The sequence below is a fragment of the Trematomus bernacchii genome, unplaced genomic scaffold (assembly GCF_902827165.1).
Source record: "Trematomus bernacchii unplaced genomic scaffold, fTreBer1.1, whole genome shotgun sequence".
In the NCBI taxonomy this organism is placed as follows: domain Eukaryota; kingdom Metazoa; phylum Chordata; class Actinopteri; order Perciformes; family Nototheniidae; genus Trematomus; species Trematomus bernacchii.
The window spans coordinates 142,501-170,000 of record NW_022987597.1 but is presented as its reverse complement, the minus strand read 5'-3'; the positions used below and the strand labels follow the sequence as shown (position 1 = coordinate 170,000).

Genomic DNA, 27,500 nt, shown 5'->3' with positions numbered 1-27,500 from the left:
TGATGTTGGAAAGAGTGTATCTGCAGCAGCAGGTTGTAGCAGCGATGTTTGCAGTGAAGGACAGGTTGTTATCTAGGGTCACACCCAGATTCCTTGCAGTCTGAGTCGGGGAAACAACAGAGGGGCCGATGTTGATTGTTAGGTCAACAGTGGGACAATCTTTTCCCTGAAGGAAAAGCAGTTCAGTCTTGTCAAGGTATCTGTAGTATATTTAGTAATATATAGTATCTGTAATATATGTAGTATATTTAGTACATATGTAGTATCTGTAGTATATTTAGTACATATGTAGTAATATGTAGTATCTGTAGTATATTTAGTACATATGTAGTAATATGTAGTATCTGTAGTATATGTAGTACATATGTAGTATATGTGGTATATGTAGTACATATGTAGTAAATCAAATCAAATCAAGTTTTATTTATAAAGCACATTTAAAAGCGATTTTTGGTCGAGCCAAAGTGCTGTACATGTAATAAAAACACATTACTACAATCACAATAAAAGACAATAAATTACAACAGATATATATAAAAAATAAAAAATAAAAAACACAAGGAAAAGTCAGGAGTCGTGCTCCGCTCTGACTAGAAGGCCAGAGAGAAGAAGTGTGTTTTTAGTGTTGATTTAAACCCCCTAGGGTCTGGGCCGACCTCACATGGAGGGGCAGAGTGTTCCAGAGCCTAGGGCCAGCTGCTGAGAAGGCTCGGTGCCCTCTGGTTTTGAGCCTGGTCTTGGGCACTACCAGCAGCAGCTGGTCAGCAGACCTTAAAGCTCTGGCTGGGGTGTAGCGCTGGAGGAGTTCAGCTATATAGGCCGGAGCCAGCCCATTTAGGGCTTTAAAAACAAATAAAAGGATTTTAAAATCAATTCTGAACCGAACTGGAAGCCAGTGTAGTGAGGCCAGAATAGGGGTGATGTGGTCACGCTTTTTGACCTTTTTTATACTAGTATCTGTAGTATATGTAGTACATATGTAGTATATGTTGTATATTTAGTACATATGTAGTATATGTTGTATATTTAGTACATATGTAGTATCTGTGGTATATTTAGTACATATGTAGTATCTGTAGTATATGTAGTACATATGTAGTATATGTGGTATATTTAGTACATATGTAGTATCTGTGGTATATTTAGTACATATGTAGTATCTGTAGTATATGTAGTACATATGTAGTATATGTGGTATATTTAGTACATATGTAGTACATGTGGTATATTTAGTACATATGTAGTATATGTAGTACATATGTAGTATATGTAGTATATGTAGTACATATGTAGTATCTGTTGTATATGTAGTTATGTGTAGTATCTAGTATATTTAGTACATATGTAGTATATGTGGTATATTTAGTACATATGTAGTATCTGTAGTGTATTTAGTACATATGTAGTATCTGTAGTATATGTAGTTATGTGTAGTATCTAGTATATTTAGTACATATGTAGTATCTGTAGGATATGTAGTACATATGTATTATCTGTAGTGTATTTAGTACATATGTAGTATCTGTAGTATATGTAGTTATGTGTAGTATCTGTAGTATATTTAGTACATATGTAGTATCTGTAGTAAATGTAGTACATATGTAGTATAGGTAGTATCTGTAGTATATGTACTCTGTATGTATATGCAGGTCTTCTGCTTCCTGCAGGATTTCAGAGTTTCAGGTTTTTTTCATGTTTTCATCTTTTGGACACAGAAGTCCTCTGTGCTCGCTGTGAAGGGTTAAATAAACAGTGTGTGTGTGTGTGTGTGTGTGTGTGTGTGTGTGTGTGTGTGTGTGTGTGTGTGTGTGTGTGTGTGTGTGTGTGTGTGTGTGTGTGTGTGTGTGTGTGTGTGTGTGTGTGTGTGTGTGTGTGTGTGTGTAGTGGTGTGTGGGTGTGTGTGTGTGTGTGTTGATGTGTGTGTGTGTGTGTGTGTGTGTGTGTGTGTGTGTGTGTGTGGTGTGGTGTGTGTGTGTGTGTGGTTGTGTGTGTGTGTGTGTGTGTGTGTGTGTGTGTGTGGTGTGTTTGTGTGTGTGTGGTGTGTGTTGTGGTGTGTGTGTGTACAGCAGCTCTGAATGCTCCTCAGTCAGAGCTGCTGTTCATCTGAGAGGGTCACATCACTATTAAAGACTAACGATGCATGTCTTTCTCACCACTGAGCTCAGCAGCTAGCAGTAGCTTCTGACCTGAAGCGCCCCATAACTCTTTCTCAGAGCCGTCCTGGAGACGTATTCTCCAAAAGATTTCAATACCTTCCTGATTCAGATCCAGAACAGCTGTTTACACCTGGAGAAACAAACACAACTATTATATCCAACTGATATACACACATGCAAACACACACATGCTGATCTGAACATAACGAGATGCACACGTGCCTGAGTCTGGAGGTTTTAGTCCTGAAACTGTCCCAGAGTCTGGAGGTTTTAGTCCTGAAACTGTCTCTGAGTCTGGAGGTTTTAGTCCTGAAACTGTCCCAGAGTCTGGAGGTTTTAGACCTGAAACTGTCTCTGAGTCTGGTGGTTTTAGTGCTGATGCTGTCTCTGAGTCTGGTGGTTTTAGTCCTGAAACTGTCCATGAGTCTGGTGGTTTTAGTCCTGATGCTGTCTCTGAGTCTGGTGGTTTTAGTCCTGAAACTGTCCCTGAGTTTGGTGGTTTTAGTCCTGATGCTGTCCCAGAGTCTGGTAATTTTAGTCCTGATGCTGTCTCTGAGTCTGGTGGTTTTAGTCCTGAAACTGTCTCTGAGTCTGGTGGTTTTAGTCCTGATGCTTTCCCAGAGTCTGGTGGTTTTAGATCTGAAACTGTCTCTGAGTCTGGTGGTTTTGAGTCTGGTGGTTTTAGTCATGATGCTTTCCCAGAGTCTGGTAATTTTAGTCCTGATGCTGTCTCTGAGTCTGGTAATTTTAGTCCTGATGCTGTCTCTGAGTCTGGTGGTTTTAGTCCTGATGCTGTGGTACCTCCTGCCAGACGGCAGTGTTTAATACTTAATTTAGCTGCTTATATATGAATAATTCACTGAAGAGATCCATCAGAGATCCCCTGAATAACCCTGATCTAAGAGTTGTGATCTTAGCGGCTGTAATGAAAGACGCTTTGATGGACGTCAGTTTTCTGCTCCACAGGGTCTCAGCAGGAGAATGAACTCTGGTTATTCTCCTGGTAAACAGGAAGACCCCTCCCTATGTGGGGTCTGAACCCCATTCACTAGTTCTCCTACATGAAGATGTGTTGAAGTTCTTGAGTGAACTGAAATGTAAAGTGCTGTATCATCAGCATAAAGTCTCACTCTCCTCAAATCTCTGACGGCAAACTAGTTCCAAACATTTAAAAAGAGACTGAGCGGTTGATCCATCCTGACAAAGTGAAGCAAAAAGACTCCTCAACAGAAACGCTTTCTAAAGACAAAGCTTCTGCTTCCTGAAAGCTTTCCTCTTTTGTTCCAGCTCTTTTGTGTGTGTGTGTGTGTGTGTGTGTGTGTGTGTGTGTGTGTGTGTGTGTGTGTGTGTGTGTGTGTGTGTGTGTGTGTGTGTGTGTGTGGTGTGTGTGTGTGTGTGTGTGTGTGTGTGTGTGTGTGTGTGTGTGTGTGTGTGTGTGTGTGTGTGTGGTGTGTGTGTGTGTGTGTGTGTGTGTGTGTGTGTGTGTGTGTGTGTGTGTGTGTGTGTGTGTGTGTGTGTGTGTCATTAGTTCTGCATTATTAGCTGTGTGTTGGTGGACAGTTTTATTTAGCCCTGTTGTTTTGGCTGCTTGGTTTTCTGGACGCGCTCTGAGTTGCCCGGTCGACCACGAGGAATTCCTCCTGAAACACCGTGAGAAGAACGACTGATTTCTAACCTCCCGCCAACTGCATGCTGGCACTGATTTATACTTCGTTAGCATTAACATGGAGCTGTGTAATCTCAGAAACCAGCAATCTGTTTACCTGTGACTAACTGCTTCTGTGAACACCACAGTCTGTGACTCTGAACAATGTGGTCTGGAAAACCCTTTCAGTTTTACTCCTTTTACTGTAAATGTTGTTCATGAAGCTTTAACCAAGTTAGATCCTAAGAAACCGGCCGGCCCGGACAACGTAGAACCTTTCTTTTTAAAGATAGCTGCAGATTGTATTGCTCCACCTCTCACTACTCTTTTTAACCTCTCCCTCAGCACAAATGCAATTCCTAAAGTATGGAAGTCAGCGTATGTCCTGCCTTTGCTGAAAGGAGGGGAGGCAACTGTTTTAAATAATTATAGGCCAATCTCTAAATGGTCAGTTCTGGCGAAGGTTCTTGAACGCCTAGTGAGTGAACAGGTAAAGGTGTTTTTATGTAAACATGACATCCTGTCTAAACATCAGTCAGGCTTCAGAAAGCAACATAGCACCATCACTGCCACAATGAAAGTGCTGAATGATGTGGCGAGTATCTTAGATAATAAGCAGAGCTGTGCAGCTCTATTTATTGACCTTTCCAAAGCGTTTGATACCGTCGATCATCGCATCTTAAAGCAGAGGCTACTCAGTATTGGCTCATCCAGCCATGCAGTGGGTGGTTTGTGAACTACCTCTCTGAAAGGTCCCAATGTGTTCATTTTGATGGGCTGTCTTCTGAGTGGTTGAACATTACTAAAGGTGTTCCTCAAGGTTCTGCTTTAGGTCCACTTTTATTCTCCATCTACATCAATAGTTTAGGTGAAAATGTGGATGAAGCTACTTTACATTTTTATGCGGATGATACCGTGATGTACTGTGCAGGTCCCTCCATTAAGGAGGCTGTTGTTAAATTACAGGCTGTTTTTAACATTATTCAGACTCAGCTCTCTGAACTAAAGCTTCTTTTAAATGTTGAGAAAACCAAGGTAATGCTCTTTTCTAAAGCTAAAAAGACACCGGAGACTGTTTTAGATATTGTGACTATGCAAGGACAAGTACTCCAAGTGGTTACCTGTTATAAATACCTGGGTATCTGGCTTGATGATTGTCTCTCTTTTAAACTTCAGGTCACTAATCTGCTTAAAAAGCTGAGGGTTAGACTAGGTTTCTTTTTCAGAAACAAGTCCTGTTTCTCTTTTGAAGCCAGGAAAAGGCTCTGTGACCTTTTGACCTGTGCTGGACTATGGGGATCTGGTCTATATGAATGCACCTGCCCATTACCTGGAAAGGTTAGATGCCGCCTATCACAGTGCTCTGAGATGTGTTACTAACTGTAAAGCACTTACTCATCACTGTGCCCTGTATGCCAAGGCAGGTCTGCCTTCACTTCCTGTTCGGAGGCTCAGTCATTGGTACATATTCATCTACAAAGCCATGCTGGGTAAACTACCTTCTTATATCTGCTCTTTGATCTCACGGAGAGTGGCAAGTAGCTATTGCCTGAGATCCCAGGATGTGTTTTTATTACATGTGCCAAGTGCTAGGACTGTTCTAGGTGCTAAAGCTTTTATGTGCGCTGCTCCTCTAGCTTGGAACACTATGCAACACACATTGAAACTGAGCATTTTGATTCCCTTGCATCGTTTTAAAGCACGGCTGGATGAAATGTTATTGGATACCTGTCACTGTGAATAGGTTGCTAATGTATACCCCTGTAATTATGTTGTGATGTCCTTTTTGCTTTCTGTTGTTTTTATGTGTAACCAATGTACCGCAGGTCTCCCTTGAAAAAGAGATCGTTGATCTCAATGGGATTTTTCACCTGGTTAAATAAAGGCTACAAACAAACAAAGCGAACAATACATCCTGGTTATCTGTTTGCTCCAGCTCATTTTCTCCAGAGGACAAACCATCACTTTTATCAAAGCGACTCGAGTTGACTTTAATGGAAGTCTGATTTTCTCGTAGTGACTTCAGTTGATGATCAACTACAGTCGACCAATAGATAATCAGAATAACTGTGCAGTTATAAAGAAGTGCCAGATGACATGAAAACATATCAAACCATAAGCTTTATTTAGTCTTGTATATTATATCATTATGGTGGTATACAATGACAAACTAAAGTGAACTAAGTCTATATTTATATAGCATTATCCGTCTATGAGCAGCAGTAAAGCAGAGTCTCTGAATACAGTCTGTCTCTGGAAACATCCCACATGTCGAGGCCTGCAGCTCCACGGACATGCAGGAATTCACCACAAACAGCAGTAACCATGGAGACCGCACAGTGTGTGTGTGTGGGACTCTCAGATATCTGAGTGATGTTTGGTTTTCCTCTCTGGACAGATTGAGGATGCGTCAGATAGATCTGAATAAAGTGCTGACTTCATGTTTTTTCTGATCTGAAAGTGTGTGAGTGTTTCTGAGCGTATCAGCATGCAGCGTTGGTAAATTAAAAAAAATAACTACAGAGTATCTCAGAGGAAGAAACTGGAGAAATGACACTCAGAGAGCAGACGCTGCAGTTCAGTGTGTCGCTGTGTGAGAAGGACACTGACTCTGGTGTGTGTGTGTCTGTATGAGTGTGTGTGTGTGTGTGTCAGTGTGTGTGTCAGTGTGTGTCTGTGTGAGTGTGTGTGTCTGTGTGTGTGTCAGTGTGTGTGTCAGTGTGTGTCTGTATGAGTGTGTGTGTGTGTGTGTCAGTGTGTGTCTGTGTGAGTGTGTGTGTCTGTGTGTGTGTCAGTGTGTGTCTGTATGAGTGTGTGTGTGTGTGTGTGTGTGTCAGTGTGTGTCTGTGAGTGTGTCAGTGTGTGTCTGTGTGTGTGTCAGTGTGTGTCTGTGTGAGTGTGTGTGTCTGTGTGTGTGTCAGTGTGTGTCTGTATGAGTGTGTTGACTCACACAACAGCTCGGCTCTTTCACCTGGCCGACAGCTTTTAGAGCGTCAGACAAACACAGGAGGCCGAGGAAATGAGAGGAGAGGAGCTGGCATGTTGAATCTCACAGACAAACACCAGCAGTGTGTGTGTGTGTGTGTGTGTGTGTGTGTGTGTGTGTGTGTGTGTGTGTGTGTGTGTGTGTGTGTGTGTGTGTGTGTGTGTGTGTGTGTGTGTGTGTGTGTGTGTGTGTGTGTGTGTGTGTGTGTGTGTGTGTGTGTGTGTGTGTGTGTGTGTGGACTATAGGTGACATTGTTTCCTGGCTTAGAGTCAAACACACACGCAGCATAGGTTTACATTGGGTCTACACTTGTACAAACACACACACACACACACACACACACACACACACACACCTTATTCTAACATGTGATCACATGTCTCACTTTGCAGAGCTCCAACCTTTAATGAGTGAAATGAATAACTCTTCACATGTAAAACAGAGATTAGCAGCGTTAGATGATCTGAAGAGTGTTGCTATGAAGATAATCACTTATCCATGATATTGATCAGGAGTCCCTCAGTGTTCCTCAGCTCTATTGATTCTCCTATAAAGATCTCCAGATCAATGAGCTGTTGTGATGCAGTCGGTGTGAGGCGGACTTCATGGTTCATTCTGCTTTTTATCTTGTTTTTCATTATTGTGTTATTATTTTACTTCTATTGTGTTATTCTATATTGTATTTGTTCCCTGTGCAACACTTTGGTCAACTGAGGTTTATTTAAATGTGCTATATAAATAAAGATTGAGATTGAAATAGTGAACGTACGACAGACAAACAGCCGTCATATCTGCATATTAAAAACATGGTAATTCATGCAGAGCCGCAGGAAGTCAAACTCTCCTGTGATGATGTGTCATCAACGCTCGTCTCCAAGTTTCACATTTGTGTTTCGGATCAGGATGTCATGAGTCACCCATTCATCCATAGATCCCCCCCCCCCCCACTCATAAAGAGACTCCCCCCCCATCCATTCACCCATCAATCCGTCTTTTATGAAGGCGCGCTTTCAAAGGCTGCCGTCTGCCAGTCTGCATGATTCACGTCCTGCAGATTACACGTGTGTGTGTGAGTGTGTGTGTGTGTGTGTGTGTGTGTGTGTGTGTGTGTGTGAGAGCCACCTCCTCTCGGTGAGGCAGGACAACAATTATCATGTATGTCCGTCCTATCTGTGTTACACCAGCGAGAATAAATACACAACCAGGCAGCACAACAGACACACAACCACATCAGATCATTAAAAAAGAAACACACACACACACACACACACACACTTGCAGGAACACAGGTTATTTGCTCCATGTGTTGGCCTGGTGTACCGTGTGAATAGTTGTTATATCCACAGACATGAAGCGATGCTCTCCAGGTAAATATTTCACCGAAATATAACTGGGATAAAATCCAGGTCATGCCTTGTCTTTCAACGCATGCTGCATTTCAGACGTAGTGTCAGTCAGACGTAGTGTCAGTCAGACATAGTGGCGTAGTGTCAGTCAGACGTAGTGTCAGTCAGACATAGTGACGTAGTGACAGTCAGACGTAGTTACGTCAGTCAGACATAGTGATGTAGTGTCAGTCAGACATAGTGATGTAGTGTCAGTCAGACGTAGTTACGTCAGTCAGACGTAGTGACGTAGTGTCAGTCAGACGTAGTGACGTAGTGTCAGTCAGACATAGTGACGTAGTGCCAGTCAGACGTAGTGACGTAGTGTCAGTCAGACGTAGTGACGTAGTGTCAGTCAGACGTAGTGACGTAGTGTCAGTCAGACATAGTGACGTGTCAGTCAGACGTAGTGACGTAGTGTCAGTCAGACATAGTGACGTAGTGTCAGTCAGACGTAGTGACGTAGTGTCAGTCAGACGTAGTGACGTAGTGTCAGTCAGACGTAGTGACGTAGTGTCAGTCAGACATAGTGACGTGTCAGTCAGACGTAGTGACGTAGTGTCAGTCAGACGTAGTGACGTAGTGTCAGTCAGACATAGTGACGTAGTGCCAGTCAGACGTAGTGACGTGTCAGTCAGACGTAGTGATGTAGTGTCAGTCAGACATAGTGACGTAGTGTCAGTCAGACATAGTGACGTAGTGCCAGTCAGACGTAGTGACGTAGTGTCAGTCAGACGTAGTGACATAGTGTCAGTCAGACATAGTGATGTAGTGCCAGTCAGACGTAGTGACGTAGTGTGTGTCAGACGTAGTGACATAGTGCCAGTCAGACATAGTGACGTAGTGTCAGTCAGACGTAGTGTCAGTCAGACGTAGTGACGTAGTGCCAGTCAGACGTAGTGACGTAGTGTGTCAGACGTAGTGCAGGAAGCCATCAGTCTGCTAACTGTCCCCCGTCATACAGAGCCAGCTCATATGGATTCCTCCGGTTTGTCCTCCACCTCTGAACGCTGTTTAACGGCACACAGTATCCAGGTCACTGCAGCGTGTGTGTGTGTGTGTGTGTGTGTGTGTGTGTGTGTGTGTGTGTGTGTGTGGTGTGTGTGTGTGTGTGTGTGTGTGTGTGTGTGTGTGTGTGTGTGTGTGTGTGTGTGTGTGTGTGTGTGTGTGGTGTGTGTGTGTGTGTGTGTGTGTGTGTGTGTGTGTGTGTGTGTGTGTGTGTGTGGTGTGTGTGTGTGTGTGTGTGTGTGTGTGTGTGTGTGTGTGTGTGTGTGTGTGTGTGGTGTGTGTGTGTGTGTGTGTGTGTGTGTGTGTGTGTGTGTGTGAGAGTTATCAACCTACACACAACTGACCCAGTTTATCCACTTCTGGTAGAGGACAATAGAGGGAAACTCAGGAAATATTGTTCTGGGTCAGCAGCCCCTTAATGTATCTGCAGTCATGTTCTGTTTGTTTCTTAGAGTCTGTTAAACATGTTTAAAGAGTCCTCTCCTGCTGATGTTCAGGTGTATATCAGTATGTAGTGTCTCTACTTTAAAGAGTCCTCTCCTGCTGATGTTCAGGTGTATATCAGTATGTAGTGTCTCTACTTTAAAGAGTCCTCTCCTGCTGATGTTCAGGTGTATATCAGTATGTAGAGTCTCTACATTAAAGAGTCCTCTCCTGCTGATGTTCAGGTGTATATCAGTATGTAGTGTCTCTAATTTAAAGAGTCCTCTCCTGCTGATGTTCAGGTGTATATCAGTATGTAGTGTCTCTACTTTAAAGAGTCCTCTCCTGCTGATGTTCAGGTGTATATCAGTATGTAGTGTCTCTACTTTAAAGAGTCCTCTCCTGCTGATGTTCAGGTGTATATCAGTATGTAGTGTCTCTACTTTAAAGAGTCCTCTCCTGCTGATGTTCAGGTGTATATCAGTATGTAGTGTCTCTACTTTAAAGAGTCCTCTCCTGCTGATGTTCAGGTGTATATCAGTATGTAGTGTCTCTACTTTAAAGAGTCCTCTCCTGCTCATGTTCAGGTGTATATCAGTATGTAGTGTCTCTACTTTAAAGAGTCCTCTCCTGCTGATGTTCAGGTGTATATCAGTATGTAGTGTCTCTACTTTAAAGAGTCCTCTCCTGCTGATGTTCAGGTGTATATCAGTATGTAGTGTCTCTACTTTAAAGAGTCCTCTCCTGCTGATGTTCAGGTGTATATCAGTATGTAGTTTCTCTACTTTAAAGAGTCCTCTCCTGCTGATGTTCAGGTGTATATCAGTATGTACTGTCTCTACTTTAAAGAGTCCTCTCCTGCTGATGTTCAGGTGTATATCAGTATGTAATGTCTCTACTTTAAAGAGTCCTCTCCTGCTGATGTTCAGGTGTATATCAGTATGTAGTGTCTCTACTTTAAAGAGTTCTCTCCTGCTGATGTTCAGGTGTATATCAGTATGTAGTGTCTCTACTTTAAAGAGTCCTCTCCTGCTGATGTTCAGGTGTATATCAGTATGTAGTGTCTCTACTTTAAAGAGTCCTCTCCTGCTGATGGTCAGGTGTATATCAGTATGTAGTGTCTCTACTTTAAAGAGTCCTCTCCTGCTGATGTTCAGGTGTATATCAGTATGTAGTGTCTCATACTTTAAAGAGTCCTCTCCTGCTGATGTTCAGGTGTATATCAGTATGTAGTGTTTCTACTTTAAAGAGTCCTCTCCTGCTGATGTTCAGGTGTATATCAGTATGTAGTGTCTCTACTTTAAAGAGTTCTCTCCTGCTGATGTTCAGGTGTATATCAGTATGTAGTGTCTCTACTTTAAAGAGTCCTCTCCTGCTGATGTTCAGGTGTATATCAGTAGGTAGTGTCTCTACTTTAAAGAGTCCTCTCCTGCTGATGTTCAGGTGTATATCAGTATGTAGTGTTTCTACTTTAAAGAGTCCTCTCCTGCTGATGTTCAGGTGTATATCAGTATGTAGTGTCTCTACTTTAAAGAGTTCTCTCCTGCTGATGTTCAGGTGTATATCAGTATGTAGTGTCTATACTTTAAAGAGTCCTCTCCTGCTGATGTTCAGGTGTATATCAGTATGTAGTGTTTCTACTTTAAAGAGTCCTCTCCTGCTGATGTTCAGGTGTATATCAGTATGTAGTGTCTCCACTTTAAAGGGTCCTCTCCTGCTGATGTTCAGGTGTATATCAGTATGTAGTGTCTCATACTTTAAAGAGTCCTCTCCTGCTGATGTTCAGGTGTATATCAGTATGTAGTGTCTCTACTTTAAAGAGTCCTCTCCTGCTGATGTTCAGGTGTATATCAGTATGTAGTGTCTCTACTTTAAAGAGTCCTCTCCTGCTGATGTTCAGGTGTATATCAGTATGTAGTGTTTCTACTTTAAAGAGTCCTCTCCTGCTGATGGTCAGGTGTATATCAGTATGTAGTGTCTCTACTTTAAAGAGTCCTCTCCTGCTGATGTTCAGGTGTATATCAGTATGTAGTGTCTCATACTTTAAAGAGTCCTCTCCTGCTGATGTTCAGGTGTATATCAGTATGTAGTGTTTCTACTTTAAAGAGTCCTCTCCTGCTGATGGTCAGGTGTATATCAGTATGTAGTGTCTCTACTTTAAAGAGTCCTCTCCTGCTGATGTTCAGGTGTATATCAGTATGTAGTGTCTCTACTTTAAAGAGTCCTCTCCTGCTGATGTTCAGGTGTATATCAGTATGTAGTGTCTCTACTTTAAAGAGTCCTCTCCTGCTGATGTTCAGGTGTATATCAGTATGTAGTGTCTCTACTTTAAAGAGTCCTCTCCTGTTGATGTTCAGGTGTATATCAGTATGTAGTGTCTCTACTTTAAAGAGTCCTCTCCTGCTGATGTTCAGGTGTATATCAGTATGTCGTGTCTCTACTTTAAAGAGTCCTCTCCTGCTGATGTTCAGGTGTATATCAGTATGTAGTGTCTCTACTTTAAAGAGTCCTCTCCTGCTGATGTTCAGGTGTATATCAGTATGTAGTGTCTCTACTTTAAAGAGTCCTCTCCTGCTGATGTTCAGGTGTATATCAGTATGTAGTGTCTCTACTTTAAAGAGTCCTCTCCTGCTGATGTTCAGGTGTATATCAGTATGTAGTGTCTCGACTTTAAAGAGTCCTCTCCTCTCTGAACCCTCTGCTGTGTTTAAGTCTCTCTATAAATACTCTGAGAGGTTATTCCCCTCAGAGCCGTCAGAGTTCAGCCAATGAAGCGCAACCTCGGATTAAAGGCTGCAGATTAGTAGGCAGCGCTGAGTGAGTGTGTGTGTTTGTGTGTGTGTGTGTGTGTGCGTGCATTACTGTGTTAAAACTTTTGATCTGTCAACAGCAGAAAGGGGTCCTCACATCATTATGTGGAACTGTGATGCTTAAAAGTGTAGCAAAACATGTATGTGTGTGTTTAAATATGTGTGTGTGGGTGGTAGAGCATATAGAAGGTCTCCTGTTGCCCGGCTGTCGTCTGCTGTCAAACTAGCAACTGTCCCCAGCTGTCCATGGCACACACACAAGCACACACACACACACACACACGCACACACGCACACACGCACACACACACACACACACACCTTTCTAAAACTGCTCAGTTAAGTGTCAGTGACTTCAAGAACAACAAGTTCAAGTCAAGTTGTTATCAATAAAGAACATCAGAAACATCTGCAGGAATCAGGAAGTGCCAACCTCACACACATCATGTATTCAGAGTGTGTTCAGTGTGTGTGTATGTGGGGTGTGTGTGTGGTCAGTGTGTCTGAGGTGTGTGTGTGGGGTGTGTGAGGTGTGTGTGGTCAGTGTGTCTGAGGTGTGTGTGTGGGGTGTGTGAGGTGTGTTTTCTGTTCTCTGGTCCTCCTGGTGTGTGTTTCCGCTCTGCGGGCTTCCCCCGACCTCTGTGTGTTTTATGAGGCAGGTTCACATCTGCTGCTCCTCCTGTCACACACACACACACACACACACACACACACACACACACACACACACACACACACACACACACACCCTCTGTCACAGCTGGTGTGTATGAGGAGTGTCCGGAAGCTTCCAGTAGAGATATTTTCATCAGAAATCTGTTTTTCTGTTTTTGTCTCAGATGTTTATCTGTTCCCTGAATAGTCGTGAACTCTTCCTGGTTCATGATGACTTTATTTTATCTCTTTATTTATCGAGGAGTTCAGAAGTAATAAATATATATAATAATGATGAAAGGTTTGAAATGAATGACACCTGACAATCAAGAAATGAACCCTATCTGATAAAAACAGGAAAACATGACGCAAACCCAAACAGGAAGCTCGAGCTGTCCTGTGATCATTCTTCCATCAGTGTTCAGTCACACACACACACACACACACACACACACACACACACACACACACACACACACACACACACACACACACACACACACACACACACACACACACACACACACACACACACACACACACACACACACACACACACCACACACACACACCACACACACATACACACACACACACACACACTGACACACACACACACACACTGACACACACACACACACACAGACACACACACACACAGACACACACACACACACACACACACACACACTACACACACACACCACACACACACACCCACACACACACAGACACACACACACACACACTCACACACACACACACACACTCACACACTCACACACACTCTCCTCTCCACCGGATGTTCTCACACACACGGCCCATCAGTGCACCATCACCTCACTGCATGTTGTGATTGCTGATGGACTGTGTAGTGGTTCTCACTGCAGAATGAAAGTGCGTCCATAAGCATCCCATAATGACCTTTGAATCATCACTGAGTGTGTGTGTGTGTGTGTGTGTGTGTGTGTGTGTGTGTGTGTGTGTGTGTGTGTGTGTGTGTGTGTGTGTGTGTGTGTGTGTGTGTGTGTGTGTGTGTGTGTCTGTGTCTCACCTGTCAGTCTGGGAACTTCCCAAGTAATGTGACCCTTTTAGCCGTGTGTCTGTGTAGATGTGTGTCTCTCAGTGAGTTGTGTAGATGTGTGTGTCTCTCAGTGAGTTGTGTAGATGTGTGTCTCTCAGTGAGTTGTGTAGATGTGTGTGTTTCTCAGTGAGTTGTGTAGATGTGTGTCTCTCAGTGAGTTGTGTAGATGTGTGTCTCAGTGAGTTGTGTAGATGTGTGTGTCTCTCAGTGAGTTGTGTAGATGTGTGTCTCTCAGTGAGTTGTGTAGATGTGTGTCTCAGTGAGTTGTGTAGATGTGTGTGTCTCTCAGTGAGTTGTGTAGATGTGTGTCTCTCAGTGAGTTGTGTAGATGTGTGTCTCAGTGAGTTGTGTAGATGTGTGTGTCTCTTAGTGAGTTGTGTAGATGTGTGTCTCTCAGTGAGTTGTGTAGATGTGTGTGTTTCTCAGTGAGTTGTGTAGATGTGTGTCTCAGTGAGTTGTGTAGATGTGTATGTTTCTCAGTGAGTTGTGTAGATGTGTGTGTCTCTCAGTGAGTTGTGTAGATGTGTGTCGCTCAGTGAGTTGTGTAGATGTGTCTCTCAGTGAGTTGTGTAGATGTGTATGTTTCTCAGTGAGTTGTGTAGATGTGTGTCTCTCAGTGTGTTGTGTAGATATGTGTGTCTCTCAGTGAGTTGTGTAGATGTGTGTCTCTCAGTGAGTTGTGTAGATGTGTGTCTCAGTGAGTTGTGTAGATGTGTGTGTCTCTCAGTGAGTTGTGTAGATGTGTGTCTCTCAGTGAGTTGTGTAGATGTGTGTGTTTCTCAGTGAGTTGTGTAGATGTGTGTCTCAGTGAGTTGTGTAGATGTGTATGTTTCTCAGTGAGTTGTGTAGATGTGTGTGTCTCTCAGTGAGTTGTGTAGATGTGTGTCGCTCAGTGAGTTGTGTAGATGTGTCTCTCAGTGAGTTGTGTAGATGTGTATGTTTCTCAGTGAGTTGTGTAGATGTGTGTCTCTCAGTGTGTTGTGTAGATATGTGTGTCTCTCAGTGAGTTGTGTAGATGTGTGTCTCTCAGTGTGTTGTGTAGATATGTGTGTCTCTCAGTGAGTTGTGTAGATGTGTGTCTCTCAGTGTGTTGTGTAGATATGTGTGTCTCTCAGTGAGTTGTGTAGATGTGTGTCTCTCAGTGTGTTGTGTAGATATGTGTGTCCCTCAGTGAGTTGTGTAGATGTTTGCCCCTCAGTGAGTTGTGTAGATGTGTGTCGCTCAGTGAGTTGTGTAGATGTGTGTCTCTCAGTGAGTTGTGTAGATGTGTATGTTTCTCAGTGAGTTGTGTATATGTGTGTCTCTCAGTGAGTTGTGTAGATGTGTGTCTCTCAGTGAGTTGTGTAGATGTCTGTGTCAGTGTGTTGTGCAGATGTGTGTCTCAGTGGGTTGTGCAGATGTGTGTCTCTCAGTGAGTTGTGCAGATGTGTGTCTCTCAGTGAGTTGTGTAGATGTGTGTGTCTCTCAGTGAGTTGTGTAGATGTGTGTCTCAGTGTGTTGTGTAGATGTGTGTCTCAGTGGGTTGTGCAGATGTGTGTCTCTCAGTGAGTTGTGTAGATGTCTGTGTCAGTGTGTTGTGTAGATGTGTGTCTCTCAGTGAGTTGTGTAGATGTGTGTGTCAGTGAATTGTGTAGATGTGTGTGTCAGTGAGTTGTGCAGATGTGTGTGTCTCTCAGTGAGTTGTGTAGATGTGTGTAGATGTGAGTCTCAGTGAGTTGTGTAGATGTGTGTCTCTCAGTGAGTTGTGTAGATGTGTGTCTCAGTGGGTTGTGTAGATGTGTGTCTCTCAGTGAGTTGTGTAGATGTGTGTCTCAGTGAGTTGTTTAGATGTGTGTCTCTCAGTGAGTTGTGTAGATGTGTGTAGTTGTGTAGATGTGTGTCTCAGTGAGTTGTGTAGATGTGTGTGTCAGTGAATTGTGTAGATGTGTGTGTCAGTGAGTTGTGTAGATGTGTGTGTCTCTCAGTGAGTTGTGTAGATGTGTGTGTCTCTCAGTGAGTTGTGTAGATGTGTCTCTCAGTGAGTTGTGTAGGTGTGTGTCTCAGTGAGTTGTGTAGATGTGTGTCTCAGTGAGTTGTGTAGATGTGTGTGTCAGTGAATTGTGTAGATGTGTGTGTCAGTGAGTTGTGTAGATGTGTGTGTCAGTGAATTGTGTAGATGTGTGTGTCAGTGAGTTGTGTAGATGTGTGTGTCAGTGAATTGTGTAGATGTGTGTCTCTCAGTGAGTTGTGTAGATGTGTGTGTCTCTCAGTGAGTTGTGTAGATGTGTGTGTCAGTGAATTGTGTAGATGTGTGTGTCAGTGAATTGTGTAGATGTGTGTGTCTCTGAAGCTAACTATAGACTCGCTGAGCGCTCTTGACGTTGTTTCGGACCCTAAACCTGCCGTGGTTTCAGACCCTAAACCTGACGTGGTTTCAGACCCTAAACCTGACGTGGTTTCAGAACCTAAACCTGACGTGGTTTCAGACCCTAAACCTGACGTGGTTTCAGACCCTAAACCTGACGTGGTTTCAGAACCTAAACCTGACGTGGTTTCAGACCCTAAACCTGACGTGGTTTCAGACCCTAAACCTGACGTGGTTTCAGAACCTAAACCTGACGTGGTTTCAGACCCTAAACCTGACGTGGTTTCAGACCCTATACCTGACGTGGTTTCAGACCCTAAACCTGTTGTGGTTTCAGGACCTAAACCTGACGTGGTTTCAGGACCTAATCCTGACGTGGTTTCAGACCCTAAACCTGACGTGGTTTCAGACCCTATACCTGACGTGGTTGTGGTTTCAGACCCTAAACCTGACGTGGTTTCAGACCCTAAACCTGTTGTGGTTTCAGGACCTAAACCTGACGTGGTTTCAGGACCTAATCCTGACGTGGTTTCAGACCCTATACCTGACGTGGTTTCAGACCCTGTACCTGACGTGGTTTCAGACCCTAAACCTGACGTGGTTGTGGTTTCAGACCTAATCCTGACGTGGTTTCAGACCCTAAACCTGTTGTGGTTTCAGACCTAATCCTGACGTGGTTTCAGACCCTAAACCTGTTGTGGTTTCAGGACCTAAACCTGACGTGGTTTCAGGACCTAAACCTGACGTGGTTTCAGACCCTAAACCTGACGTGGTTTCAGAACCTATACCTGACGTGGTTGTGGTTTCAGACCTAACCCTGACGTGGTTTCAGACCCTAAACCTGTTGTGGTTTCAGACCTAATCCTGACGTGGTTTCAGACCCTAAACCTGTTGTGGTTTCAGGACCTAAACCTGACGTGGTTTCAGACCCTATACCTGACGTGGTTGTGGTTTCAGACCCTAAACCTGACGTGGTTTCAGAACAGTTTCCTCAGAACAGTTCTTCAGACAGTTTATACACGCAGGACCAACACCAGTCTGATCTTATTGGAGGAGACGGTGGGACAGTGTGATCTTATTGGAGGAGACGGTGGGACAGTGTGATCTTATTGGAGGAGACGGTGGGACAGTCTGATCTTATTGGAGGAGACGGTGGGACAGTGTGATCTTATTGGAGGAGACGGTGGGACAGTGTGATCTTATTGGAGGAGACGGTGCGACAGTGTGATCTTATTGGAGGAGACGGTGGGACAGTGTGATCTTATTGGAGGAGACGGTGGGACAGTGTGATCTTATTGGAGGAGACGGTGGGACAGTGTGATCTTATTGGAGGAGACGGTGGGACAGTGTGATCTTATTGGAGGAGACGGTGGGACAGTGTGATCTTATTGGAGGAGACGGTGGGACAGCGGTAATGTTGGACTTTATTTGCAGCAACTAAACAACATTTCTTGGGGACAATGAAGTGAAATTGGACTACTGGCCGCCATCAGAGAGAAAGCCTTGACTCTCAGAGACTGAATCTGAGGGGGGGGGGGGAAACAGAGTCTCTGGTCCGAAGGTGACGGAGGCCCGACAACAAAGAGGCTTTAAAGCAGCTCAAAGGCTACCTGGGGGGGGGGGTCCTGCAGAGGGGGGGGGGGGGGGGGGGAGTCCTGCAGAGATTTCACTTTCTGCTCCGGGGCAAAAATGGACTCACAGCGGGAGGGCAAGCACTCCCTCTTTCACTCTGTCCATCTCTTTCTCTGCAAGCAAAGACACACATACACACACACACACACACACACACACACACACACACACACACACACACACACACACACACACCCTCTCCCGGATGAAAGACTGTGTGAATAACAGACCCAGAGTTCAGTCCTACACAATGGACACTAACTCTCTCCTTCTCTCTCTTTCTTTACCCCCCCTCTCCACACACACACACACACACACACACACACACACACACACACACACACACACACACACACACACATACACAACACACACACACACACACACACACACACACACACACACACACACACACACACACACACACACACTCGGGCTGACCCCTCTCACAATAGAGAAGGCATGCATTCATCAGAGCTTCCGAGAAAAGCTTTGACCGTCTTTGTTGGAGAATCTGAGTCCTGCCGTATATCACCTTCACTCCCCCCCCCCCCTCACTCCCCCCCCCCTATTCTATTCTGAAGGAGTGAAAAGAGACAGACGTAATCAGATTACTCTGAATCTGCAGTGTTTATGACATTTATATCTATATCACTGCTAAACACCTGAACTCTGTAAATAACAGCCATAAACATTCATCTGTTTGCATCTTGCTAATTATGTATCTATATATCATATTGCATTTACTATTTCTATTTTATTTGTATTTACTTTAACATTCTCGTGCACTATTTTATCTGTTGTATCTGTTGTATCTGTTTTATGTCCTATATATATTCATGTTGCTCTGTTGGAGGAGCCTTCAGTTTTTCATATCTACACTGTAGCTGCTGAGCTCATGATGATAGAGACTTGGATATTGAAAAGTCAATCTTTTATTTATTTATTTATTTAGCATTTGTATTTTTGTATGTTATTATATAAGTTGGATTGTTGGAGGAGCTCAGGTCAGAAGAATGTCATTGGCTGTAGCTGCTGTGAAGTCATGATGACCCCCCAGCTCTAAACGTCAAAGTGTTTCTGTTGCTTTATGTTATAAGAAGCTGCCCCCCCCCCCCCCCCCCCCCCCCCAAACACACTTCCCTCCCCTAACGTCTCCCTCTCTCTCCCCCACAGATCTGCTCGACTCAATGGGAGCCCAAACCCAGTGAGGGGGGAGAGAAGAGGAGGAAGAGGAAGGATAAAGACCAGAACAAAAAAGGAAGATCTCCCCCCCAACACAGAGGAAGATCTGAGAGGAGAGTCAGGGTGCTGCATGCCCCCTCATTACTCCCCCCATAACTCCCCCCCTCCCACTCGGACATTAGCTTGTTTTCTGCATCACTGACGGAGTATTATGCGTTCCTCATGGAGTTCTGGAGGCGTGGGGGTGAGACAGGGGACTGGAGCCCTGCTGCTGCTGCTGCTGGTGGTGGGGGGGGGGTCTCTCTGTGGAGGGGGGGGGGGCAGCTGGAGGCCTCCATGACCTCCTCTCTGCTGATGGACTTCCAGCAGGACTCCCAGCAGGAGACATCCTTCTTCCCAGACTCCTCAGCGGTGGTGGGGAGGGTGTTCAGCGCAACGCTGCCCAACAACAACATGGAGGACGTCTACCTGGGGGACGTCGTCAAGGTGAGGCATCCTTTCACTGTTGCTATGGTTATGTAGAAATGTATTCATTAGGATAAACCCCTTCAGATGCACCATCTCGTTTTCAAGGGGGTCCCGGCAAAAGCAACGTCTTACAGACATGAGCAAAATCAATGGTTAGCAGAGTCTAAGTGGGTTCTGATTGTGGGGGACATATGTTCCTCGGTCTAGGTTCTGTGCTTCATTCATTGTCTTTAACCCTGGTGCTGTACGTTCTGCTCTTTATGGTTCTGACTGTTGGTCTAGGTTCTGTGATTCATTCATTGTCTTATATCTAGTTCCATTTGCCTTGCAGCCCCACAACAACTCTTTCAAACTGTAACCCTGGTTCTGTACGTTCTGCTCTTTATGGTTCTGTTTGTTCTGTTTGTGGTAAACACTTTAACCATGGTTCTGTAGACTCTGCTCTTTAAGGTTCTTTAAGGTTATGTAGACTCTAAGGTTCTGTAGACTCTGCTCTTTAAGGTTCTGTAGACTCTGCTCTTTAAGGTTCTTTAATGTTCTGTAGACTCTAAGGTTCTGTAGACGCTAAGGTTCTGTAGACTCTGCTCTTTAAGGTTCTGTAGACGCTAAGGTTCTGTAGACTCTGCTCTTTAAGGTTCTGTAGACTGTTCTTTAAGGTTATTTAGACTCTGCTCTTTAAGGTTCTGTAGACTATGTTCTTTACGGTTCTGTAGACTCTAAGGTTCTGTAGACTCTGTTCTTTAAGGTTCTGTAGACTCTAAGGTTCTGTAGACTCAGCTCTTTAAGGTTCTGTAGACTCTAAGGTTCTGTAGACTATGTTCTTTACGGTTCTGTAGGCTCTAATGTTCTGTAGACTCTAAGGTTCTGTAGACTATGTTCTTTACGGTTCTGTAGGCTCTAAGGTTATGTAGACTCTATTGTTTAAGGTTGTGTAGACTCTGTTGTTTTAAGGTTCTGTAGACTCTGTTGTTTTAAGGTTCTGTAGACTCTGTTGTTTTAAGGTTCTGTAGACTCTGTTGTTTTAAGGTTCTGTAGACTCTAAGGTTCTTTAGACTCTGCTCTTTAAGGTTCTGTAGACTCTGTTGTTTTAAGGTTCTGTAGACTCTAAGGTTCTTTAGACTCTGCTCTTTAAGGTTCTGTAGACTCTGTTGTTTTAAGGTTCTGTAGACTCTAAGGTTCTTTAGACTCTGCTGTTTAAGGTTCTGTAGACTCTATTGTTTAAGGTTGTGTAGACTCTGTTGTTTTAAGGTTCTGTAGACTCTGTTGTTTTAAGGTTCTGTAGACTCTGTTGTTTTAAGGTTCTGTAGACTCTGTTGTTTTAAGGTTCTGTAGACTCTGTTGTTTTAAGGTTCTGTAGACTCTGTTGTTTTAAGGTTCTGTAGACTCTAAGGTTCTTTAGACTCTGCTCTTTAAGGTTCTGTAGACTCTGTTGTTTTAAGGTTCTGTAGACTCTAAGGTTCTTTAGACTCTGCTGTTTAAGGTTCTGTCGACTCTATTGTTTATGGTTGTGTAGACTAAGGTTTTGTAGACTCTGCTCTTTAAGGTTCTGTAGACTCTGCTCTTTAAGGTTCTTTAATGTTCTGTAGACTCTAAGGTTCTGTAGACGCTAAGGTTCTGTAGACTCTGCTCTTTAAGGTCTGTAGACGCTAAGGTTCTGTAGACTCTGCTCTTTAAGGTCTGTAGACTCTAAGGTTCTGTAGACTATTAGGTTATGTAGACACTAAAGTTCTGTAGACTCTGCTCTTTAAGGTTCTGTAGACTATGTTCTTTACGGTTCTGTAGACTCTAAGGTTCTGTAGACTCTGTTGTTTAAGGTTCTGTAGACTCTAAGGTTCTTTAGACTCTGCTGTTTAAGGTTCTGTAGACTCTATTGGTTAAGGTTGTGTAGACTGTTGTTTAAGGTTCTGTAGACTCTAAGGTTCTTTAGACTCTGCTGTTTAAGGTTCTGTAGACTCTATTGTTTAAGGTTCTGTAGACTCTGCTCTTTAAGGTTCTATAGACTCTATTGTTTAAGGTTCTGTAGACTCTAAGGTTCTGTAGACTATTAGGTTCTGTAGACTCTACTATTTAAGGTTATGTAGACTCTGTTCTTTAAGGTTCTTTAGACTCAGCTCTTTAAGGTTCTGTAGACTCTAAGGTTCTGTAGACTCTGTTCTTTAAGGTTCTGTAGACTCTAATGTTCTGTAGACTCTAAGGTTCTGTAGACTCTGCTCTTTAACCTGTTAAGCCCGAGAGACCCCGGTACTCCCGCAACATCTTGCAGGAAACAGTGTCTGAGGGCATGTTCATTTAATAAACTATGAATGTTTTATATCCATGTAACGGGAAGAAACTCATCTAACTGATCATTTTTATTTATTTTTCAAAAGAAAACCCACAATGCTAACACTGAGCCTCTGAATTAGCAACGAGCGTAAAATGCTAACAGATTACTGCACCGAAGATCACTCACAAAACCTTATTATTTATCTCTTCTCTACATCCAACACATCGTTTCACATCGTGAGATGACACAGAATCGATGGGTACCCTCATTATCACTGAATTATACGAAATTGCGACGTTATAAACAAAAACAGACATCAAAACATGTGGCGCTAGGTAGCTAAAAATGCTAACATGCTTACCTTGGCTCTGAAGTCTCTCCAAAGTGGTCTTCAATGGCATTAAAACGATAAAAACGCTGCTGAAGTTAATCCATAGGTTAATCTAATGTGTCTGTGTCCCTTTGAAATGATTTCTGATAATCCATGAGCATTAAAACTGCTTTTCCGTTTCTAGATGTCAGAGCTAGAGTGTAGGTTCACTCTGATGCAAAACTACATGAGCAAAGCCCCCACCTTTTTGTTTTACAACGAGTGTGTGTGGGGGAATCCCCCTTCGATTCTATTGGCTCTAACGGTCAGAAAGAGGTGTCAACCATCAAAATCGACCAAGGGGGGCCAGAGATATGGAAAAAAAAAAATGTCCACCCAAATTATTTAGGCTCTAAGGTTCTGTAGACTCTGCTCTTTAAGGTTCTGTAGACTCTAAGGTTCTGTAGACTCTAAGGTTCTGTAGACTCTGCTCTTTAAGGTTCTGTAGACTCTAAGGTTCTGTCGACTCTGCTCTTTAAGGTTCTTTAAGGTGCGGTAGACTCTAAGGTTCTGTAGACTCTTCTTTAAGGTTCTGTAGACTCTGCTCTTTAAGGTTCTGTAGACTCTGCTCTTTAAGGTTCTGTAGACTGTTGTTTAAGGTTCTGTAGATTCTGCTCTTTAAGGTTCTGTAGACTCTGCTCTTTAAGGTTCTGTACACTCTTTTCTGTAAGGTTCTGTACACTCTAAGGTTCTGTAAACTCTGCTCTTTAAGGTTCTGTTGACTAAGGTTATGTAGACTCTGTTCTTTATGGTTATGTAGACTCTAAGGTTCTGTAGACTCTATTGTTTAAGGTTATGTAGACTCTAAGGTTCTGTAGACTCTGTTGTTTAAGGTTCTGTAGATTCTGCTCTTTAAGGTTCTGTAGACTCTATTGTTTAAGGTTCTGTAGACTCTGTTGTTTAAGGTTCTGTAGATTCTGCTCTTTAGGGTTCTGTAGACTCTGTTGTTTAAGGTTCTGTAGACTCTAAGCAGTGTTTCCCCTAGGTTTACTGCTTTGGGGGGGTGCTGCCTGAGCGGGGGGGGGGTGCTGCCTGAGCGGGGGGGGGTGCTGCCTGAGCGGGGGGGGTGCTGCCTGAGCTGGGGGGGTGCTGCCTGAGCTGGGGGGGGTGCTGCCTGAGCGGGGGGGGGTGCTGCCTGAGCGGGGGGGGTGCTGCCTGAGCGGGGGCTTTGGGATATTTTCTTTTTAAATCCTCTGGAGCAGAGAGAGGAGCTGTGGATTATTGTTATTGATTAAGGCATCAGTGTTTCTTAGGGTCAAAAACACTAAACTCACAACTTAATATGAAAGTGTTTAGTTTATTTAATAAAAGAGCACATGTTCAATGTGAAAAGTGACAGTAGATAGAGATTAGTTGCAATTTGGTATATATGTATATATATATAAAAAAATAAATGTAATAATTTTTTTTTTTTTTAAACACCTTGAAATTCATGGGGGGCGCGGGGCTCCGTTGGCGGGGCGCAGCGCCCCTCCAAGACAATGGTAGGGGAAACACTGCTAAGGTTCTGTAGACTTTGCTCTTTAAGGTTCTGTAGACTCTGCTCTTTAAGGTTCTGTACACTCTAAGGTTCTGTAGACTCTGCTCTTTAAGGTTCTGTAGACTCTGCTCTTTAAGGTTCTGTAGACTCTGCTCTTTAAGGTTCTGTACACTCTGTTCTGTAAGGTTCTGTACACTTTAAGGTTCTGTACACTCTGTTCTGTAAGGTTCTGTACACTCTAAGGTTATGTAGACTCTATTGTTTAAGGTTCTGTAGACTAAGGTTCTGTAGACTCTGCTCTTTAAGGTTCTGTACACTCTGTTCTGTAAGGTTCTGTACACTCTAAGGTTCCGTAGACTCTGCTCTTTAAGGTTCTGTAGACTCTAAGGTTCTGTAGACTCTGTTCCTTAACCTGTTACGCACGGCCCCCCCGGTACCGGGCGGATAAACGCGTCATTTGCAGGAAACAACGTCTAAGGAATCTTAATATTTAATAAACTATGAATGTTTTATATCCATGTAACGGGAAGAAACTCAGCTAACTGATCTTTTTAATTTTCTTTCTCCAAAAAAACCCCACAATGCTAACACTCAGCCTCTGAATTAGCCACGAGCGAAAAAATGTAACCTAAAACGGCACTTAAACTCACAATAACTCCCTTATTACTTATCCTAGATGCACAGCCAACCCCTCGATTAGCATCTCCTGGAGACACAGAATCTGGGGGTGCCCACCTCAACACTCAGTGATAAACATTTGCGACGCTATAAACGAAAGCGTACATCATAACATGTGGAGCTAGGTAGCTAGAAACACTAACATGGCTTACCTTGGTCAAAACTGGTCTTCAATGGCATTAAAACGATAAAAAAACGATGCTGCAGTTAATCCATAGGTTCATCCAATGTGTCTGTGTCCTCTTTGAAATGATTTCTGATAATCCATAAGCAATAAAACTGCTTTTTCGTGCCAGAGCTAGAGATAGGTTCACTCTGCTGCACATTTACATGCGCGCAGCCCCCACCTTTTCTCTTCACAATGAGTGTGTGTGTGGGGGACTCCCCCTTCGATTCTATTGGCTCTAACGGTCAGAAAGAGGTGTCAACCATCAAAATCGACCAAGGGGGGCCAGAGATATGGGAAAAAAAAACATTTTCACCCAAATCACCTCAGAGGTGGTGGTTTTGGCTAAACCTCTCTAAAAAGGTCAAATGTCACTTGTTTTGCATCAATCTTGATACAGGGTACTTATTATATGTTGTACTTTGGATTCCTAAAGCTTAGTCTACCTTACCATCATCCAAGGGTAGTTTTCACTATCTGTAAAAAATAATTTTTGGACGGACACTATAATTTACAGTTTTTTACTATGTAAAATCTGAATTTTCTTTAAAATAAAAAACATCTATATTGATTCTGACGCTTTGATAAAATAATAAATAAATAAATAAAATATTCATATAACCCTTTTAGAAGTTAAGTTGTAGTCATTTGTTTTGGGCATGTCATTTTCGAGCCTGAAACATGAAAAACAGGCTTGGTGCTTAACAGGTTAAGGTTCTTTAGACTCTGCTCTTTAAGGTTCTGTATACTCTGTTCTTTAAGGTTCTTTGGACTCTAATGTTCTGTAGACTCTAAGGTTCTGTACACTCTGCTGTTTAAGATTCTGTAGACTCTATTGTTTAAGGTAGTGTAGACTAAGGTTCTGTAGACTCTGCTCTTTAAGGTTCTGTAGACTCTAAGGTTCTGTAGACTCTGCTCTTTAAGGTTCTGTAGACTCTAAGGTTCTGTATACTCTGTTCTTTATGGTTCTGTAGACTAAGGTTCTGTAGACTCTGCTCTTTAAGTTTCTGTACACTCTGTTCTGTAAGGTGCTGTACACTCTAAGGTTCTGTAGACTCTGCTCTTTAAGGTGCTGTACACTCTAAGGTTCTGTACACTCTGTTCTGTAAGGTGCTGTACACTCTAAGGTTCTGTAGACTCTGCTCTTTAAGGTGCTGTACACTCTGTTCTGTAAGGTGCTGTACACTCTAAGGTTCTGTAGACTCTGCTCTTTAAGGTTCTGTAGACTCTAAGGTTCTGTATACTCTGTTCTTTATGGTTCTGTAGACTAAGGTTCTGTAGACTCTGTTCTTTAAGGTTCTGTTGACTCTAAGGTTCTGTATACTCTGTTCTTTATGGTTCTGTAGACTCTATTGTTTAAGGTTCTGTAGACTAAGGTTCTGTAGACTCTGCTCTTTACGTTTCTGTACACTCTGTTCTGTAAGGTGCTGTAGACTCTAAGGTTCTGTAGACTCTGCTATTTAAGGTTCTGTAGACTCTAAGGTTCTGTAGACTCTGTTCTTTATGGTGAAAGTGTTTCTGTTGGTCAGCTGTCTCTCTGACGCTCACATGTTCCCCTGTAGCTACATAGCTGTTAGCTGGCAGGGTAGCAGTGGAAAACTGGAGATACACACACACACACACACACACACACACACACACACACACACACACACACACACACACACACACACACACACACACACACACACACACACACACACACACACACACACCACACACACACACTCAGCAGAACATATGAGTCACCAGGCTGCAGGCATGCAGCCTCTCTTCCCTGTTGCTATGTAATTAAACGTAGAGCGGGAGAGGCTTTCTGAATCATACGTCCAGAATTAAACATGAATTCATTCACAAGGTTTCAGAGGTTCTCAGCTTCAGTGTTTTGTCGGCACTTTGGATTTCAGAGAGTCGTTTCCATCTGACCTTTAGCACACATCATCACTATCTGTCTGCCTCCTCTAACACATCGTCTGGTGACTCCTAAAGACACGTTTATATGGTGGTCATTATGGTAGAAAAGCCTCCTGAGGTTATTATGGTCTGTCCTGCTGTTGCTATGGGACTGGATTATTGGTTTTCACCCAAAGGGGCGCGGGCAGCTTTCATTGGTTTTACAGTCTTAGAGAGCAGAGCCATATTAGGTGTGTGTGTGTGTGTGTGTGTGAAGGTTACAGGGTATATTTAGATGCAGGATAGGGTAGACTATCCTTAATAGGCCAGACTATAGTCACAGTGTAATGTGTAATAATACAGAGGCAATAACAGATAAATAATGTTCACAAAGTGCAGGTGTTCTGCCAGATACCAGATATCAAAAATACATGTATGTGTGTGTGTGTGTGTGTGTGTGTGTGTGTGTGTGTGTGTGTGTGTGTGTGTGTGTGTGTGTGTGTGTGTGTGTGTGTGTGTGTGTGTGTGTGTGTGTGTGTGTGTGTGTGGGTGTGGGTGTGTGTATTGTGATTCAGCTCATTCCTTCTGATTCTGCAGAAAGCAAGGCACATGCTGAGACTGGGGCTGCAGTCGAATAGTCCAAAAATCAGCTCCTAAGTTCTAACCCTATCGTCTAACCCTTGACCTCTGAGTGAAAGGTCACAGGGTTAAGGGATAGTGGATAGGAGAATTCAAAAGGACTTAGGAGAAGAGACTGCGGTACTTTAGAGAATCGACTGCACTTCCACTATCCGACGTGTTTATGATGCGCCAGCGGACGTCATGAATGTGCGTCTGCTGCTGTGGGGAAACTATGGAAACTACAGT

At 43.3% G+C, this 27,500-nt stretch overlaps 1 protein-coding gene across 1 annotated transcript in view; it reads left to right on the top strand.

Annotated features, from left to right (window-relative positions):
- The window catches only part of dag1 (dystroglycan 1), a 40,507-nt gene that overhangs the window by 5,397 nt on the left and 7,610 nt on the right, over window positions 1–27,500 (top strand). The window contains exon 2 of the mRNA XM_034130579.1: window positions 19,304–19,798. Coding sequence (XP_033986470.1) covers window positions 19,535–19,798 — 264 coding nt within the window. The 5' untranslated portion in view covers window positions 19,304–19,534. The remainder of the gene's footprint in view (window positions 1–19,303; window positions 19,799–27,500) is intronic.